The sequence below is a fragment of the Megalops cyprinoides genome, chromosome 19 (genome assembly GCF_013368585.1).
Source record: "Megalops cyprinoides isolate fMegCyp1 chromosome 19, fMegCyp1.pri, whole genome shotgun sequence".
In the NCBI taxonomy this organism is placed as follows: Eukaryota; Metazoa; Chordata; class Actinopteri; order Elopiformes; family Megalopidae; genus Megalops; species Megalops cyprinoides.
In genome coordinates this window covers 19749682-19767145 of record NC_050601.1, presented here as the reverse complement: position 1 = coordinate 19767145, position 17464 = coordinate 19749682, and the positions used below count along the sequence as shown (strand labels likewise).

General features: G+C 45.4%; 1 protein-coding gene across 1 annotated transcript; it reads right to left on the bottom strand.

Moving 5' to 3' along the window:
* Positions 1-570: 570 nt before the first annotated feature.
* LOC118794424 (chromobox protein homolog 1) lies at positions 571-9541 on the bottom strand. The gene is made up of 6 exons (XM_036552675.1): positions 9372-9541; positions 5936-6039; positions 3843-4017; positions 2817-3000; positions 2405-2499; positions 571-724 (listed from the first exon to the last, which is right to left on the bottom strand). Exons 2-6 carry the CDS (start codon positions 5982-5984, stop codon positions 580-582), a joined length of 648 nt encoding a protein of 215 aa, XP_036408568.1. The 5' UTR covers positions 5985-6039; positions 9372-9541; the 3' UTR covers positions 571-579.
* Between the last annotated feature and the right edge of the window lie 7923 nt (positions 9542-17464).

The window sequence follows — 17464 nt, the reverse complement described above, 5'->3', positions numbered from 1 at the left end:
GGGGCGCGGGTGTGTTTCACCCTCCTGTACAAAACGCTTGGGATTTGGACTGGGGTTTGGGTTCAGTGGTCCTGGATCGGTGACGAGCGGCAGGTTTCTTTTGGCGAAGTGGTTACCCTGTGTCCCTCCCCCACTCGGCCGTTCCGTAATCCAGACAAGCGAGAAATGTTGATTCAGTTCCACTCTGTCCTGCACGTGGCACCACATCAGCTATTTCTGCATGAAACCAGAGGCCACTCTGACATGGTTTAGTTAGTACACAGACCAAAGGAGCATCCAGATAGAGATGACCTCAGGCCACCAATGAACAGACTGAATGCAAAACAGAAAAGGGACACTACATTTCCCATAACCCCCCTCCTTCCCAACCCCCCCCACCCTCAAAAAAAAAAAAAAAAAAGACCCTCAGTACTCTGTCTTTGTGTGTGAAAGGGCACTTCAACAGTCCGGGTTGATAGAAAGCAAGGTGGTTAAGAAAGTAATGGGCTTCCCTTGTCCCCCCCCACCCCCCCTCTCCCGCCCCCCACCCCCTCCCGCCCCTCAGCCCAACACCCCTCCCCCCATCCCCACGTCTCTTGGTTAGTTCTTGTCCTCCTTCTTCTCCTCTTCCTCGGTGGGGTAGGAGTGCCACGTCAGCCTCTCCTCGTAGAAGGAGATGACCACCTGCGGACACTTCACGTTGGCCTCTTTGGCCGGCACCAGGTCCGCCTCATCTGAGTTCTTCCTGTGGGAAGGAGAACCCAGAGTCAGAGGACACTGTTCCCGGGAGAGTCGGGGCCCTGTACAATATCGGTGTCAACTACTTAAAATCTCAAATTAGTGTTGTAATTACCTATCGAAAACACACTTCCACAACCCACTTCTAACGTCAAGTTAATCCAATAATCTAACAGTAACCAGAAGCGGACTTCTGCTTTCAGCAGAATTCTCATAAAAGAATGAATTTCCAATTGAAAATTTCCCAACACAGAAATAAAACACTGGCATGGTTTTATTGTTAGCTTTAAACGACACGCAAAGACCATTTTAAGAGTCGTTTTTACTGTGATGTGCGTTAAACAGACACCACTCCGCAGAATTATCTCTGAGAATGAAGTCCTTTTATAAGTGGCAGAAGAACTGGCAGTGACTGGCACTCTGCTTCTGACAAGAGCTCAAACTTAACCATCCAGCGACCCAGAGAACGCTGCAGACATTAGCTCAACCGATGACTCAAGCGATGTCACACCCACGAACCGCAAGTGCACATCAAAATAAAAACCATGGTGGCACAATACAATTTGTTAAAAACAAACCAAACCCCCCCCCCCCCCCGTGCATCAGCCACACACAGGAATGCCCCCCCCCAAAAAAAACACGGTGTTTTCACTTTTCAATGTTTTCAACAAATGGTCACAGCACAGAGATGACGTGCTGATGGCAGCGCAGTGTCGACGTTGGCCCTGGGTGCGGATAATCACTCAGGCTCCCGGGGACGCTGCCTGGTGAAATTGCGTCTGGGTGTCCACAAAGGCTGATTTACGCGGCTCAAACGCCAGGCCGCGCAAAAGTGCTGAGCGCATCCTAACGCCGCGTACTGCTCGGTGGTGAGCGAGCGATGAATCGAGTGAGTGGCTCTGCTGTGCTCAGTGTGAGCCGCTCAGAGGGCTACTGAGGGAATTCAAACAGCGAGAACTCCGCGAGCAGGAAGACTGCAAGCCTGCTTAATTTCACGCTAATTCCTCACCCACCTTCAGGGAGCTGAGTTATAGTCGATGAATATGACTAAAACCTAAATATAGGTGCTAAAGAAACTTAAAAGCTTAGATTTCTGCTCATTAAAAGAAAGGCGCCATATTCATGTCTTTCACACTTATGCTCGGTTGGAACAGAGGCACACGAGGGCTACAGATTGCCATTCAGCTGGCTGATACAGCGGTAATTGCTAGTGTTGTGCAGGCTGTCCTCATATAACCTGCTTATTAACAGTCACTGCAGCAAAGCCTGACATAACAATTGAATTGGCTGGCTACATTGGCCGGTTAGCGTTAGCTAGATGGCAGTTCTACCCAACTAAAAAGGATGGGAACAGAAAGCTTGCTACAAGCAGGAATTCCCCACATGTCTGCAGCGCTCAGCTAACTGCTATGGGCCAAAAAAGAAAAGGAAAATGAAATCTTAATTTCCTCATCACTGTCTGTTTTCATACGCTTAGTATGAGTAGTAGTTTTACAGTTCGTTTTCCTGACTTGGCAAGATGGCTAACACTAGTTATACTTATTACAGGTGTAATACAGCACTTCTGACCCCCAAAGACCTGCTGTCTTGGGTACAAGTGTGAGGATTTGTCACACAACTTGGTATTTGTGTGGTCCGCCTTCCTATGGGCAGAGCCCTGTGAGAAAGACCTGACAGCCAGACGCACCATTTCATGAGGAACATGAGCTCTCCGCTGGAGTCTGTGGCTCCGATGATGCGTTCTGGGTCCAGCCCTCGAGCGAAACCCCTGGGTTTCTCTGGCTGAAACAGAGAGGGAGACGAAACTTACATTCACAGGGCGTCATAGGTAAGACCACAGAGATACAAAATTACTACATGGGTTTAAAGTACTATTTGATTTGACAAACGCTAATCTCGTTCTAACTGTTGAATCCATTGAATGGGTTTACACTCAATGCCATTTTGAAATCAGAAAAGCTTGTCGCACAGACAGAGCTACATCAAAGCTAAGAATGGAAACTTTGACTTAACTTTATGAACAAAAGGCTCACGTTTGCCTGTTGCTTTTTTACTGAGCAAAACCATTCTGTTTATTCTACATGGACGCCCCGCTCTACCTCATCTTTCCTCTTCTTGGGGCGGCTCTCCTCCCCCACGCCCTCTGTGTCTGACTCGGTGGTCTTCCTCTTGCCCCCCGTCTCTTTCTTGTCCACCTCGTGGGCCGTCTTCTGGGACTGCAGGAACTCTGCGATCAGGTCAGGGCAGTCCAGGTTGTCCTCGGGCTCCCAAGTGTTGTCCTCACTAAACGTACAGACACACAGACGCACAGACAGAGATCAATCAGCCACCCGGGATCAAAAACACAAAAGCTAGCAGTCCACTCACATGCATGAAGATGAGCAGTACGCATTAGGACCGAGTGACCTGATCCAGTGCCTGGGATGTATGGTAGTATACTTAGCTTCCCTTGTCTAGTCAGGTTGCACAAGTTAATTGTTGTAAGGCTTGAATGACGTTATGCTTACGCTCACTGGTTTGGGAGTGTTGTTAGCCTGGTCTGACACTACTGCTCATTCAACTTGAATGGATATACTTATGTTCTGTTCTGCTAGAAGTCTCTCTGGATGAGAGTGTCTGCTAAAGGAATGGAATGGAATGGAATGGACCAAGTGCAGAGTCTGCAGGTTGACTTATGGTTCTTACATACTCTGTGGCCACTATGACATTTTGTTGACTGTGAAGCAAATAAAATTTACTGAGAGATAACATCCACTCTCAATCATATGTATCATATGGATTCATAAAAAGTCCTGTGTAGAATTCTGGATCCGTGCAGGCTGTGTAGAAGTGACAGGCTGTGTGATGGTGCTTTGTCAGTACAGGTGAAGTACAGTGAACTGTCAAACAAATCCCAGTAAACTGAAACAATCCTCCTAATTGTAAAAAAGACTCAGCCCAATTAATCACCAAAATGAACCAGCCCATCTAATCAACACTTTTAATCAATCAATGGCCCTGTAACATCTGGATGCAGGTGTGTAACAATCAAACCATCTAACGATTGCCTTTGATCAATCGATCGTCCTGTAACATGCACATGGAGGTGTGTGTGTGTGTGTGTGTGCGTGCGTGTGTGTACTTACTCGGAGAAGCCCTTCCACTTGAGCAGGTACTCCACCCTGCCCTTCACCACCCTCCGGTCCAGCACCTTCTCCACCACATACTCCTCCTCCTCTTCCTCCACCACCTCCTCCACCTTCTTCTTGTTCTGCTTTTTCCCTGCGGTCGCCGCCAGCTTGACCTCTGCCTGGGGGGCCTCTGGACAAAGGAAGGACACAAGAGGGACAAAAAGCACATCAGCGGTCCGGGAAGACCTCAACCGCAACTCAAGATGATCCCCAGACAATGGCCTCACTGAACAACTAAACCTGCCACCAGGGTTAAAGCTGACCGCACAGGTGGAAATACTGCACCCTCATATGCTGGCAGCACTACTTTTTTTTGGACTGAGAGCAACTGCTGATTACCGCTGTGCCCATGTCATTAGCCGTAAGAACCAGGCACTACCTAGGCTTTTGCTCCAAGCCTCCTCTGACACTGCTTGCCTTGTATGTAGTAACAGATAAGATGACTGAAAACAGGAGAAGTGAAAACAGCACCCGCCCACCACCTCAGTCGTGAATGAAAGGAACATGGAAATGTAGAGTGGCACAGACAACACCGTACAAACGAAGCAAGTGTCAAGGGCGCTGACCTCACGCTGTGTGATCTTCTATGGGGGAGGTGGACATGAAGGCCAGGGATGGTATCTACAAATCGTACGATTCCCACTCTCAGCTGGCCTACTGAATGAGCCAGAGAACTCTGATTTCAGGCGGGGATTGGGGGAACTGGCAGTCTGGCGGCTGTGTGACCCTACTGTGACTCCATGAGTGTTTCAGTATCAGGCTTTATGTGTGCAAACGCCACACGCACACAAACACACGCACACACACCTTTTGCACAGTACAGAAGTCACAAGTCATGAAATCATGGAAGACTGACAGGCAAGGGGACAAATCAAAACAACATTTAAAAAAAACCCTAATCTCCTGGCTGTATGAAAAACCCACCAAATCAAGGCTAGGTCATTTCTGCTCGATACATCCCATAGCTCCCGTTAGATCCCTAAGACATGCAGGAATATGATTATGCCCCTTGTGCTGTGGGCTGTCAGGAAACTACAGGGCTAAAACATGACTAACACCCTCAGAAGAAATCCGCAACAGTCTAACAATGCTTCGCAACGGTGAGATAAGTGCCGCATAGGACTGTCGTATGGAATTTCAAAGACGTCGAAGGCAATTCTCCAGACTGGACCTCAAGACGCAGACATGCTCCGATAATGAGTCAGTGCCCTCACTACAACACGCTGGACTCTATGTATGTAAAAGGTCAAAAACAGTTCCCCTGCAGACACAGAGCTGAGTGGGCCTTGTCAACCGCTTCCTGAGGAATAAAGAAGCAGGGTTTGTACACCTCGCATGTGCAGGGCCACACCCATAATAATGGCCAATCAACAGTAATGAAAAGGACAGGAATAGCAATGAATTTTCAATCGCAAAACTGTGCCTCCCAAATTACCTAAAGCTGCACTGTCATGAAGGACTGTCTACCCAGTTTCAGCTGAAAAACATTTTTCCACTGGACCTTTAACGCTTCACTGAGACCAAAGCAATCAACCAATGAGTAGCTTGGTCTGGGATCCACTCACTGAAAACTGAAAGAGGACCAAAGCGTTACTCTGGGATGGATTACAAGGTACTAACCCTCACCCTAAGCGGACATCATATGAGTCTTTCCAGAACGACTATATTCACGGAACAATCTGAAATAACTGATCTTTCTGAGCCCTCAATCAGGCTGACGACTGACACTGAGAAGAGAGACTGCAACAAACAGCCTAAAACCTAGACAGGGCGGTCGATCTGCGGTTCTCCACCCAGCCGCGACTGCGAGATCTCGGAGGTGGGCAGGCAACACAGCGACACCTACAAGGAGACGTGGGTGACAGGAGCCTGGCCAGTGACGACAGCTTTAAACTGAATGGCTGAACTCCTTTTCCCGCCGTAAAAAGCCTGGTGACATTCCCTGCCCCACAGCACCACCAACCCCCCCCCAGCCCCGCCCACCCCCAACAACATCAACAAGACAGAACAGTGGATTAGAGTTTGCATAGAAGAAAGTTGTCGGAGACCTGCTGTAACAGTGGGAGCACCGTTAGGGGGTTCTGTAGGCTGGCTCATACTCGGCTGGGAGGGATCAGTGGAACCAGCGGGTTCCGTGTCAACTTCAACAGAGCTAAACAGGGTGAGAAGGTGGAGGGGAGGGGGGGAAGGGGGGTCGTCAATCAAGATGGCAGCAGGGAAAGGGGGGGGGGGTGGGAGTCACACAGGGAATGGAGAGAATTGATAAGAACAGCATCTAATACAGTCAGCGTGTACCGCTAGTGTGTAACCATCACAACAATAAATACAGTCAGTGTGCAATCCTAGTGTGTAGCCATCACTACATTAATTAGTCAGCATGTACCCCTTAAGTGTAACCATCACATTAGTCAGCATGTACCCCTAGTGTATAAACATCACTGCATAAATCAGTGTGTACCTCTTGCATATAACCATCACAACATTAAATAGTAAGCCTTTTACCCTAATGTGTAAGCACCACTACATTACAGCCAGCATACACTCCTAGTGTGTAACCATCACAACATTTCAGTCAGCATATACATAACCATCAAGTACATTAACTACCATCAATATGTGTTAATACTATGCAACAATCACAGCATGTCCCACAAGTGTGTAACCATCGCTACAGTCAGCGTGTGCTGCTGATGTAACACCCTTACAAATACCGATACACAGAAAGTACACTTTCTCGGCAAGGTCTCTGGGGCTGGCACTTGTCATGCGCAGATGGGGGAAGTCCAAGCCACCGGAAAAAGCCACGAGTCAAGGTAAGGACCATGCAAATTTCGAGCTCCCCCGAGTCCTGTCAACACGTGGGCTGACAGGACGGTCTCTCGGTTTTTCCAATTGGCGCGTGGTGAAACCCCAGAGTCCTTGGAGCCGACAGGATGAATAGAAAAGAAAAGAAAAAAAAAATGACGGGGGCTCGTGGGCCCGGAGGTGGTCTCACAGAGCAGGGCCCGCTGCTCCGGCCCGGGTCTGCGACACCCCTCAGTGATCCCCCAACCTGCTGCATGTGGCCCTGCCTTTTGCTCGCATCAGAACACAAGTACCACCAGGGCGAGCTTGGAACGCAGTCCCTAAACTCAAGCTCTGGCACAGAACTTGTACAGGAGGCTCTCAGGCGTTTGTGCATTTGATTTACACAGCAAACTGTACATGTCAGCAACCAAAAATATATCCATAATGACAGAATTTAGTCTGGGGAGGAGATGGGGGGTACCCTCAGCTTAAAACCCTCCCCCCAACAGGGACTTTTGGATACCCACACCTCCTTACCCTGTACAATACAAATGACCATGAACAAACCAACCCCCTTTGACATTTCGGTTATGAGCAGAAGGGGTAAATGTTACCACATGCGGTACAGATACACTCATACTCAATTTCAGAATAGCAAGAATGACGGCAAAGAAATAAATATGGCAACAAAAATGCTGTGCCCAAAAATAAGCATGAGATGAGAAAACCCTTACACAAAGCTGACACCGTTAATTATTTTAAGTATCGACAATTATTACAAGACTTCATGGGCACGTGAGTAGGTAAATACAGGTATAACATTTTCCCTGGGCCTGATGGTTTAGACCACTACGGGACCACTAAGTAAAATCCTTAACCACAATGGGTGCAATAGCTATATGGTTAAGTACTACAACTGTAGCTATGAATGAATCACTATTTAAAATAGTGGTTACAGAAATATTTATACCATCAAAGTGTTGTTCACACTTCCGTATCTGAGCACGCATGACTTGTAAGATGGAGCTTTTAAGCCAATTCGTGAGGCAGGAAACGGGACTGGTGTACACGTATCTATGAATACATCTTCCTATCACAGACCCTTTCGGTAAGTTAAATCTGAGCACCAAGGCGGGAGGCAGAGGGCACAACTGTATTTTGACTTAGTCGAAAGGTTAAACCCGCATCCCATGTGCGCACGTACATTTTTCACCCCACATTTTGCATCGCAGATGCACCCGTTGCGGCTTTCCACGCTTTCGACATTTCCACTATTAACAATTGTAAAAATAAAAATAAAAAAAAATCAGGAAGCCGCTAGAATTTCGTCGATGGATGCGCTTAAAGGTTTAATTTGGTGAAAGAAGACGCTTTCTTACTTCAGTGTCCGTGTAAAGGAGGGACCAATATCCCAAAAAAGGGGTGCTCTTCGGCTCGCTTGCACTGTTCATCGAATTGATGAAACGCTCTCAAGGCAAGGCTACGCATGTCACTGTGCCACTGTAAGAGGCAATGCTTTTGCCTATCAACCCAAGTACCCAAGCAGTGCAGTATCTCAAGGATGGGGCAAATGTAAATTATGGTCTAGCGCTCAGTAAAAGTGGCTTCTTTACCGTCTGAATCAAAGTTTAATTATCCGATTGTTTACATAGCCACGAAACGGACGCGTAACGCTTGCCACATCTGTGCATCGTTAAACGTTCAAATGTATCTAATTAGCTAGACTAGCTACTGCGGCAGCTAGATACACAGAACAAAAGCGGATTCCGTTCAGACAATAATGGGATCAGATGGTGGAGATGATCTGAAATATGAAATGCTAGCTTGCTAGGAGCAGACAGCGAATTAATAAACAGGCTGAAATCTCTTGAATTGGCTGGTTCGCTTGCTTGCTTGCTAACTAGCCAGCCAAAGACCGCGTCTTCCAGCACCGATTTTTGTCGACAAGGTGCTGCACGGAGCGGCTAAGTAACATATCGCTAAGGTGTTTGAAAATTCATAATTATTCATCCATCTAGCTAGGTAACAGCACAACGGCTACTAACAAACACCTGTCAGTGTGTATTCGATAGCCGATGCTAATTTCAAAACAATCCCCGATGCATTATTAGCTGCCGTTCAGAAACAGTGAATTCAGATAAGCCCATCCCCCTCTTGGTGATGGCAACTGCATGGTGCCTGTTTTAGTCAACCAGATAGCTTGCAAAGCTAGCAAGGTAAGGCTGCGATATGCACGGCAACCTGGCTAAAAACATTTAGCTAGGTAGCACAACGTTGCTTGCGAAGCCGCGCAGCTTCCATTACTTGCCAATGTGTGTGCGCTTTGCACGCTGGCACGACCAGCTAGCAAGCAGCATTACATTTTCGCCGTTTCCCTCAAGGCTACCCGCCTCCTTACTCCTCCATGTTGACCTGGATCACGCAGAGCGCTGCAAATTATAACACACCGAACAGGAGCTGCATGGACAAGCGAAAAGGAAACAAACTCAGTGCGGCTCACACCAGTGGATAATGCGCACAAAATATCGGCGACAGCTAAAGGGCTGGAAATCGTGCAAACTGCATCGCTGCATGGTTGCCAAGTCATTTTCTCTACACACTACCAGAAAGAGCAGGGGCTAGCAAAAAAGCTAGCTAGCCAGCTAGCTAGGTAGCAGCGTTAGCTAGCCAGTTAGCAAGATCTTAAGTAAAACTTACCTTTACAAAAAAGCGATTCGAAAGGAACCGAAAATATAACTTATTTTACTGGGTTATAAATATGCGACTTTTTACAGTTAGCAGCAGGGGGAAAAATCTGTATGATTTCACGTCGGCGTCTATATTTCTCGTTCTCTGCTCTCGAGACAAAAGACATCCAATGCCTTAGCGACCCGCCAACTCTTACTGCGCATGCGTTGTGATTACTCTCACGGAATCCCGGGAGATGAAGTACATCAACTTGCATAAGAACATGAAAACATACTGTATTTCTTCTTCAAGATCCTTCTTTCTGCCTTTTTCATATTCGCTATTGTTCGACTGTGATATTCAAGTAAAATCCTGTTCATTTTGCTTGTGATGCCATTTTTAATGTGCATTTTGGAAACACAACGATCAACTGTTAAAAATTTCAGGTTCTTCAGCATGAACAAGGAGGTTTATGATACATATTTAAAAAAAAACAATCCAATTTTGTATCACCAACCCCCGAGAGATGCAGTCAACCCCCAGTTTATTAAAAACTAATTTCCCCGTAATTGTAACAGTGGTAGGGACAAAATAAGGGGTAGACACATTTCAACATGCTTCTGTCTATCAAATTTATTGCCTTAATATAATAGCTTTAAATCAGCCAAAACTCAACAAAAAATACAGATAATGGAATTCACCACACTGAAGAGTGGATATGTTATAGGCTCAACAACTTAATGCACAGGTCTGACTACTAATTCTTGTCAGGTCTGACTAGAAGTGAGTAGGGTCATTCTTGTCTCTAATAGCTGTCTGAGGTCTGACCAGCAGCTGCAGGGCAGAACTGTTGATTGAAACTCACCTGAGAGTGAGCGTGCCCTCCAGTCTATGGTTGGCAGGCATGCTGGGAAAGAGAATGAGCAGGGCACTGTCAAATGCAAGAGGATCACCAAGAACCAGATGCCGTATAGATTACAAGTTTGATGCAGCGCAACCCCACAAGAACCGCAAGAATGTAGTTTCATTACGTCAAAATACAAGGCTGACAGGGTTGATTACCAAGTGAGAGTCACAATGTTCTAAAGAATTCTTTATCTGATTCTTGATTTCGGAATGGCTCGTAGTACTTTTGAGTAGAAGAAATCACAGTCCTCATTAATATTTGATTGGAGGAATATTTAATTTTCTTTTCTCTGTACTAAGCAGCAGCAACACAAGAAAACAGATTACATTTGTCTATTGTTTTTTTTTTTTTTTTTTTTACAGATTTTACTGAGGTTATTGAACCAAACTGTTGTAGTGTACGTACAATCACTGTACATTTTAAAGAACTCATGCACACCAAAATAAGGAGGCCCAAATCAATGTGCTCTCTTCAGTGACTGTCAAATGTGATGTTTGCAATCACAGAGCTGACTTTTAGATTCCATAAAATAATTAATTTATGGAATAATTCATCAAAAACTGTGCAAGTTATTTACATCAGATGTGCCAAATAACTTTATTAAAACTGAAGAAGAGTGGCCTTTATCGGAGGCTGCACCACTCCCTCCCTGTTGAAGCCCTGATGCAAGGTCTGAATGTGGGTCCCTTGTCACAGTGCTCCTGTTTGTTCCTCAGGCCTCCTTCTGGTCTCTGCAAGTTTACTGTTGTAACTATCACATAAGGGAAGATCAAGAACTACTGTAGTTCCTATCAGTGATGACCAACCAGGCCAGAGTAACTTCATAGTTTCTTTATAACTCTCCACTACTGCATGTGTAACGCAACAGAAAAAACACACTAACACACACACACACACACACAAATACACACACACACACACACACACAAATTTCGGAAAATGAACCAACTGTCAATGTATAAAGCTGATCAACTTATTCAGCAAAGTATACCAGGGGAACTGTCTGGAACAAAAACAAGAACACACATGTTCCTCAGGGTATTGAGCCTGAGCTGTTTTAAAGCTTTCTCTTTTGTCTTGTCTAATGGTTAATATGCTTTGCTGATGCTCAGTTTTCAAGGAGTATTGATTTGCACTATCATGTGCTTCATTAATAATTCGTATTTGTTGTGCTTGTGAGCTCATTTGTGTTTTTGCTTTGGCAATAAAAATAATGTACATCAATAGCATCAACCGGTAAGGTAAACTGAGCTAAATGTCTCCAGACTCCTGTTGTTTTGACTTGATCACCTGTAGCTAGAAAAGGTATGTAGTCTCTTTAACACCTTACATGACCGTGTGAAGATTTCAAAAACAAATTTAGCATAACAGCAGAACCTAGGGATTTGAACCTGGCTGTGGGAGTCTAGATTCTTATTCCCAAAAGAAAAAAAAAAACAAGGCGTTCAGCATCATTAGTGGTTCATGGTCTTTAAAAGCTGTATCATTTTTCATTGCAGAACAACATGTACTATAACTCCAAACGAGAAGAAAAGGTGAGTTTGTTAAGAATGTTTGTTTCAGAAACCTCCCATACTTACACCATATACATATATTTTGCAACAGGCTGATGGATTAGTGGATTAATCTAAATTACATTTTCATTATCGGCATTTACCAAACCCAGAGCAATTTATATCAGTTACAATGTTATCCATTTATATAGGTGGATATTTACGGAGGCAATTTGGGATTAAGTACCTTGCCCAAGGGTACAATAGCACCGCCCTAGTGGGGAATCAAACTGGCAACATTTTGGTCACAAGTCCTGCTCCTTAACCACTATGCCACCCCTAAACGTCCCTATGCTGTCAGTGCTACTGTAAGTATGTGACACAGAACTCGTTTTGATAGAATTTCCTTTCAATGCCTTACTGTAACCCCTACAGCCGTGTTTCCCAACCCTGCTCCTGGAGGCACACTGTCCTGTATATCTTCTATGTATCCTTCCTGCTTGACTAAATCAGGTGTGTTCAGCTAATCAAAAGTGCCACTGATGAGTTCAGTCAGGTAGGTAGAGCAGGGATAGATAGAAGATATGCAGGACGGTGTGCCTTCAGGAGCAGGGTTGGGAAACGCTGCCCTACAGTATAGAGATGTATGTCTAACCTCTACAGCGTAGGTGGATTAATATCTGCCTTTTACACTATTTGGTGAGGTCAGGAGAGGGTGACTTGACGCTGGGTCAGTAGTTGAAGGGAGAAAATACCCTCCTGGGCAGCTGGGCATGCCTTCTTTGCTTAGGCACTGTGGGGGGCCTTCAGCCCCAGCCAGACCAAATAATTGCCTGCTAACAATGAAAAGGACCAGTTAATGCTGTTTGCCAAATCCAAATCACAAAGCAGGAGGATTAAATCCCGTGAAGACACACTAAATCATTCTAGGCTCCAATGAATGATAAATAGCCTCCATATTCCCTGAAAAGGGTCACTGGGTGCTTTAGTTTGCATCTGTTTGCAGAAGTGTAAAGAGAAATGTAAGGGTGTGTGAAAAACAACGTCAGAGTTACAACCAGGCAATTGTAATATTCCTTACCATCGTGAAGAATCTATATTGTTTGTGTTGGGCAGGATATCATAAACAGAGCATTTGCTGTATGACACTGCCTGCCCGAGCAGAAAACAGGAAATGCAGACCGATCTACGTGAATGAGGAAATGGGTGTGAATACTCTCAGAAAGTTACTTTACTTTACTTTAAAGGGTATTGAATGAAGACAGTATGAGAAAGGGGACTTCCTGTTGAGTCCAAATGAGAGTGTCCTTACCTGTTACCGAAGCAAAATACAGGAAGACAGAGAACATGAAGATGGACACCAAAGGGAGGGAAGCAGGGCAGTAAATGAGAGGGGTTCTCTGGGGTCACATGGAGGAAAGAACTGGGGTATCAATTCTCTGGAAATAATGGGTGAGGGAGTGATAAAGTTCATCTTGCACCTCTCCAGCCTGATTCAGCTTATTAGTCACTGGGGATGCTGGGTCCCTCTCTGGAGGAGAATATTCCTTAATCACCTGTTAGGAACAGAAATAGAAAGAGAGGGGGTAATTGTCCCCTTTTTCACCTGACCGTTTTATGCTCAGTTTATGTGAGGTAAATTCATACATTGTGTCATTCATTCTCCTGCACTCTCAGAGTGCAGGAGGAGAGCAATACTCTCACAGACTGGACAGAGGCAGGGGTAATGTTCGGGATGCGGTTCAGGGAGAGGTTAGGAGGAAAGAGAATGCAGAAGAGAAGAATGAAGAAGGGAATAGAAGGACGAGTGAAGTAGTGAACAGAGACAGTGGTTGAAGGAGAAAAAATTTAAAAAATAGAGATGGGATTCATTGGGATCACTACGCTGAATCTCAGGCCCACAACCCCTCAGGCCCAGGACCCTGCAGGCTTGAAGTCCAGCTGCTCCAACGATGCTACTGTTATAAACCTCCGCTGATTTCAAGGGGTAACAGAGTGTAAACAGTGTGACTACATGATGTCACCAGCAACTTTTTAATTGTTAGTCACCACTGACATCATTGCAATAAAAAAGACCATTACTAGCTAAGATGGTGCCTGGTAGCCAGGATTGTGATGCTCATGGAACTAAAACTGGAACATATGGTCGTTGGCCATGCTGTTTGATGACTGTGGCTAAAATGGTACAATGCTGACACCTAGTGGTTAATATGAGTATGTCATCAGCAGGATCAGCAATACGATCTACAGAAAAATCTTTCATCAGGCTAGAGACGTGCGAAATGTGTGTGTATGTGTGTATAATGCTCATACATTAATATCCAGCAATTTATTAACGTTTACTTTTGGTTGTTTGTCATTCTCTATCACTCCTTGGATTGCCACTTATGGAAATTGAGGGGGATTTGGGATGTAATCTGCCAGGTGGAAGACACTGAATGAAACCAAATGAGAGGGATGGTTATAATTAAAGGTTTTAACAGCCTCAGTAAGTGGTGCTTATGAAAGTGCTGCTATTTGCATAATAAGATTGACTTTAGGTTTGTCTTTTCAAGTGGAGTTCAAGTGTTCAGTGGGCTCTGTGATGTGGCATATAGAAACTATAACTGTAATTTCTAAGAGATAGACAGACAGGCAAACACAGACATAACAAAATAACATATTCACACTTATATAAGTTGTTAGATACATAGATCGATGTACAAACAGACAAATCAGGGCTTCGCTGTTCTGTGTGGTATATGTGTACTTACATACAAAATTGTATCAGTATGCATAGCAGAAAGCCTTTTACAGTATTAATGGCCATTAATGAGTACAACTGCGTTGTCTAGTGCACTCTTGAACAGTGAAAAGCTCTGTAGTCCCCAATTATGAAAACAATTGAACTACTTCCTGTGCTACTGTAAAGGTATATGATACTTCACTAAACCAGTCACTCGTCAGTTGAAGGAAGCACACTGGTTCTGACGCACAGCCTCAGAAGCTCAGTGTCAGAATTCAGTCAAGGCAGCACATTGTTTAACTCTGATTGGCTGCTAAATGCAACTGTCAGCAGTTGGGGGGCAGCGGCGTGGTATGATGGAAAGGAGCAGGGCTTGCATCCCAAAGGATGCTGGTTCAATTCCCAGGTGTACCACTGCTGCTGTACCCTTGGGCAAGGTATTAACCTGAATTGCCTCAGCAAATATCCAGCCCTGTAAGTGGACAGCATGTAAAAATAGTAAGCTGTATAAGGCACTCTGGATGAGAGTATCTGGATAACCAAATGTAATGTAACTGCCACCACTGGTAAAGTGAAGTCACATGGCCAGCTCAATACTCGGTTGCAACATTTCCAGCGTGTTGCCGTTATGTTACCAGAATGTTTGTGACGGCTGAGTGCTGTCGTGTCCTTGAGCAGACAATCCCTCTTCATTATAATTTTTACTGTGTCTACAGAGTAATTGCATTATGGACCTTACCTATCGACTGAGTGGATGAAAATCAATGCTTCCCCGCTACTGAGAACCAATGCTTGTGTTATGTGTGACAGAGCTGCTTCCTGTGGTTGGAATTAATGTGGAGAAAGCCTGTACTTCAGTGCTGCAGACTCCTATGGTGTGTTTGCTGGCTGAGTTGCTGTTATTTTCACTGGGCTGAAAACTGTATATGCAATTCATTCTTTGGCCACCAGATGGAGGCCATGGCGAGTGAGTCGGTGGATTCATCACTGCCAATGAGGCTGAGAGAGGACTTTCAACAGAGACCTCACCAGAATTTTTACCATATTGATTATTCGATCAATTAAATATTTTTGTTTGACTATGAATAGCGAAATTGGCAGTACTGCATATTTGTTAATATTCTAATTTAGTAACCCCTTAGAGGAGACACACATCAAAATTGAAAAATGAGAGTTCTACATGTACATATGCATACACGCATGCACATATACATGCAAAGAAACACACATATATACAAGCATGTATCACACATGCGCGCGCGCACACACACACACACACACATACATACACACACACACACACACACACACACACACACACACACACACACACGCACGCACCCACAAACACGCACACAGAAGAGCATGTTCTGAGCAAAGGCATGGGCCGCGCTACCGGTCAGACCGCGGCTACCGCGAGTCCGCAGAGACGGGATCAGCGCCGTGTGTGGCGTGAGGTGTCAAAGCATTTTACTGTAATCCGTTTCCTGCTTTCAGCTGAAAGGGCCTGACAGCGAGGCCCCTGGCCCTCGGGGCAGGGTGAATCAGCAGCGCATTTCTCCGTGAGCCGGGGGTCGGCATTCCCACACTCTGCCCTCCCTGCAACTCAGCATCTATGAGTGATTTCGCGGGGAGGTCAGAGGGCCTTTCCACACTTCCCCATCCCTGCACATGAATAATCTCCGGGAGCATATGAATAAGATCAGGCCTCCATATGTAAACACACGCTGCAGTTGACAGAAAGTGAAGGATAACACAGTAATCCTCTCAAGCTGTCATATAATGTCTGTGACATGCATAGTAAGAGTTAGATAGATAGAGAGAGAGAGGGAGGGAGAGACAGAGAGAGAGAGACTGTTAAGCCTTTACTTAGGGAAAAAGATGCTCAACAGACATTTCCATTCATCAGATAAAATACAGAAACAAACCTAAAGAAAACAATAATCTTAACTAAACCCTCAAAAAATGAAATAAAAACCAAATGAAAGAGAGAGAGAGAGACAGAGACAGAGGGAGAGAGAGAGAGACAGAGAGAAGTCAGTAGTTGGCTTGGTAATTCTGACCACCTGGAGACACAAAGCTACGCAAATGAATGACAGCTAACGAAAAATATGACTCTGGAGGCATTTCGTGTTTTCACTGGCGTTTTGAGTAGCGCTATTCATTTTCTCCATGAGGGGCCGTGAGTTTCATGTTTTCAGACAACTCCATTACACGATTAGTGGTGTACAGTCATCAGCTCTTTCAGACTAGAAATAAAACATCCTATGAAAAAAAATGCACAAAACCCCCTCAGACAAAACAGCACAATGAATGCCACTCATGAGTACAGTATCAGCTGTGATCCAAGTTGCGATGAGTCCTCCATCCTCCAACTGTTTCATGGAAGTGACACTCGGTGCAGACATTAAAGCAGGAGGCAAGCTGAAGGAGCCGCGAGGCGAGCGTGCGGCTCCCAGGAGCAGCGGGATCTCAGCCGCCGCTTCCCGGCATCTGCTGCTCCGCTTAATGAGAACGGGTTTCACGTCCCTCTTTGAGCGCTAAACGCGCGGTAATGGTTTCCAGCCCCGCGGTTGCAGAACGGCGGGGGTACTGCGAAGCCCGGGAAAAAAAATTTCCCCCGTTGGTGTCAGACGAGACTATAGCTGACCGCCTCATCCCATCACCGTTATAACGCTTCTCTGTATATTCCCATACCCAGTTATACAGCTGGTCTACAACTGAGAGGGGGTTGCTAACCCACTGGTGCAAGAGCCAAGGTGATGTGTAATAGGTCCATTCCACCAAAAGACTGGAAGACTAAGGCCTCTGTGCTGCCTTTAGCCATTTGCGTGAAGGATGTCACCATTCTTAATGAACACCTTTAGCACACATGAGTGACATTAGTAAACTGTAGCATCCACCTGCATGAACCAGGCCTAACTTGCAGCATTTAGCAAGGCAAGCAAAGAGCAAGGGACCAGACCCATAGCCTGTTCTGTGGAACCCAACCGCTCCA

Bases quoted from the DNA above. Each gene is read 5' to 3' on its own strand.
- LOC118794424 (XM_036552675.1), bottom strand. From the start codon at position 5,984: ATGAGCCAGCCTACAGAACCCCCTAACGGTGCTCCCACTGTTACAGCA. The intron at 3,001-3,842 runs GTAAGTACACAC...CTGTACGTTTAG, and splicing joins AAGTGGAAGGGCTTCTCCGA to TGAGGACAACACTTGGGAGC. The intron at 2,500-2,816 runs GTAGAGCGGGGC...TCTCTGTTTCAG, and splicing joins CCAAGAAGAGGAAAGATGAG to CCAGAGAAACCCAGGGGTTT.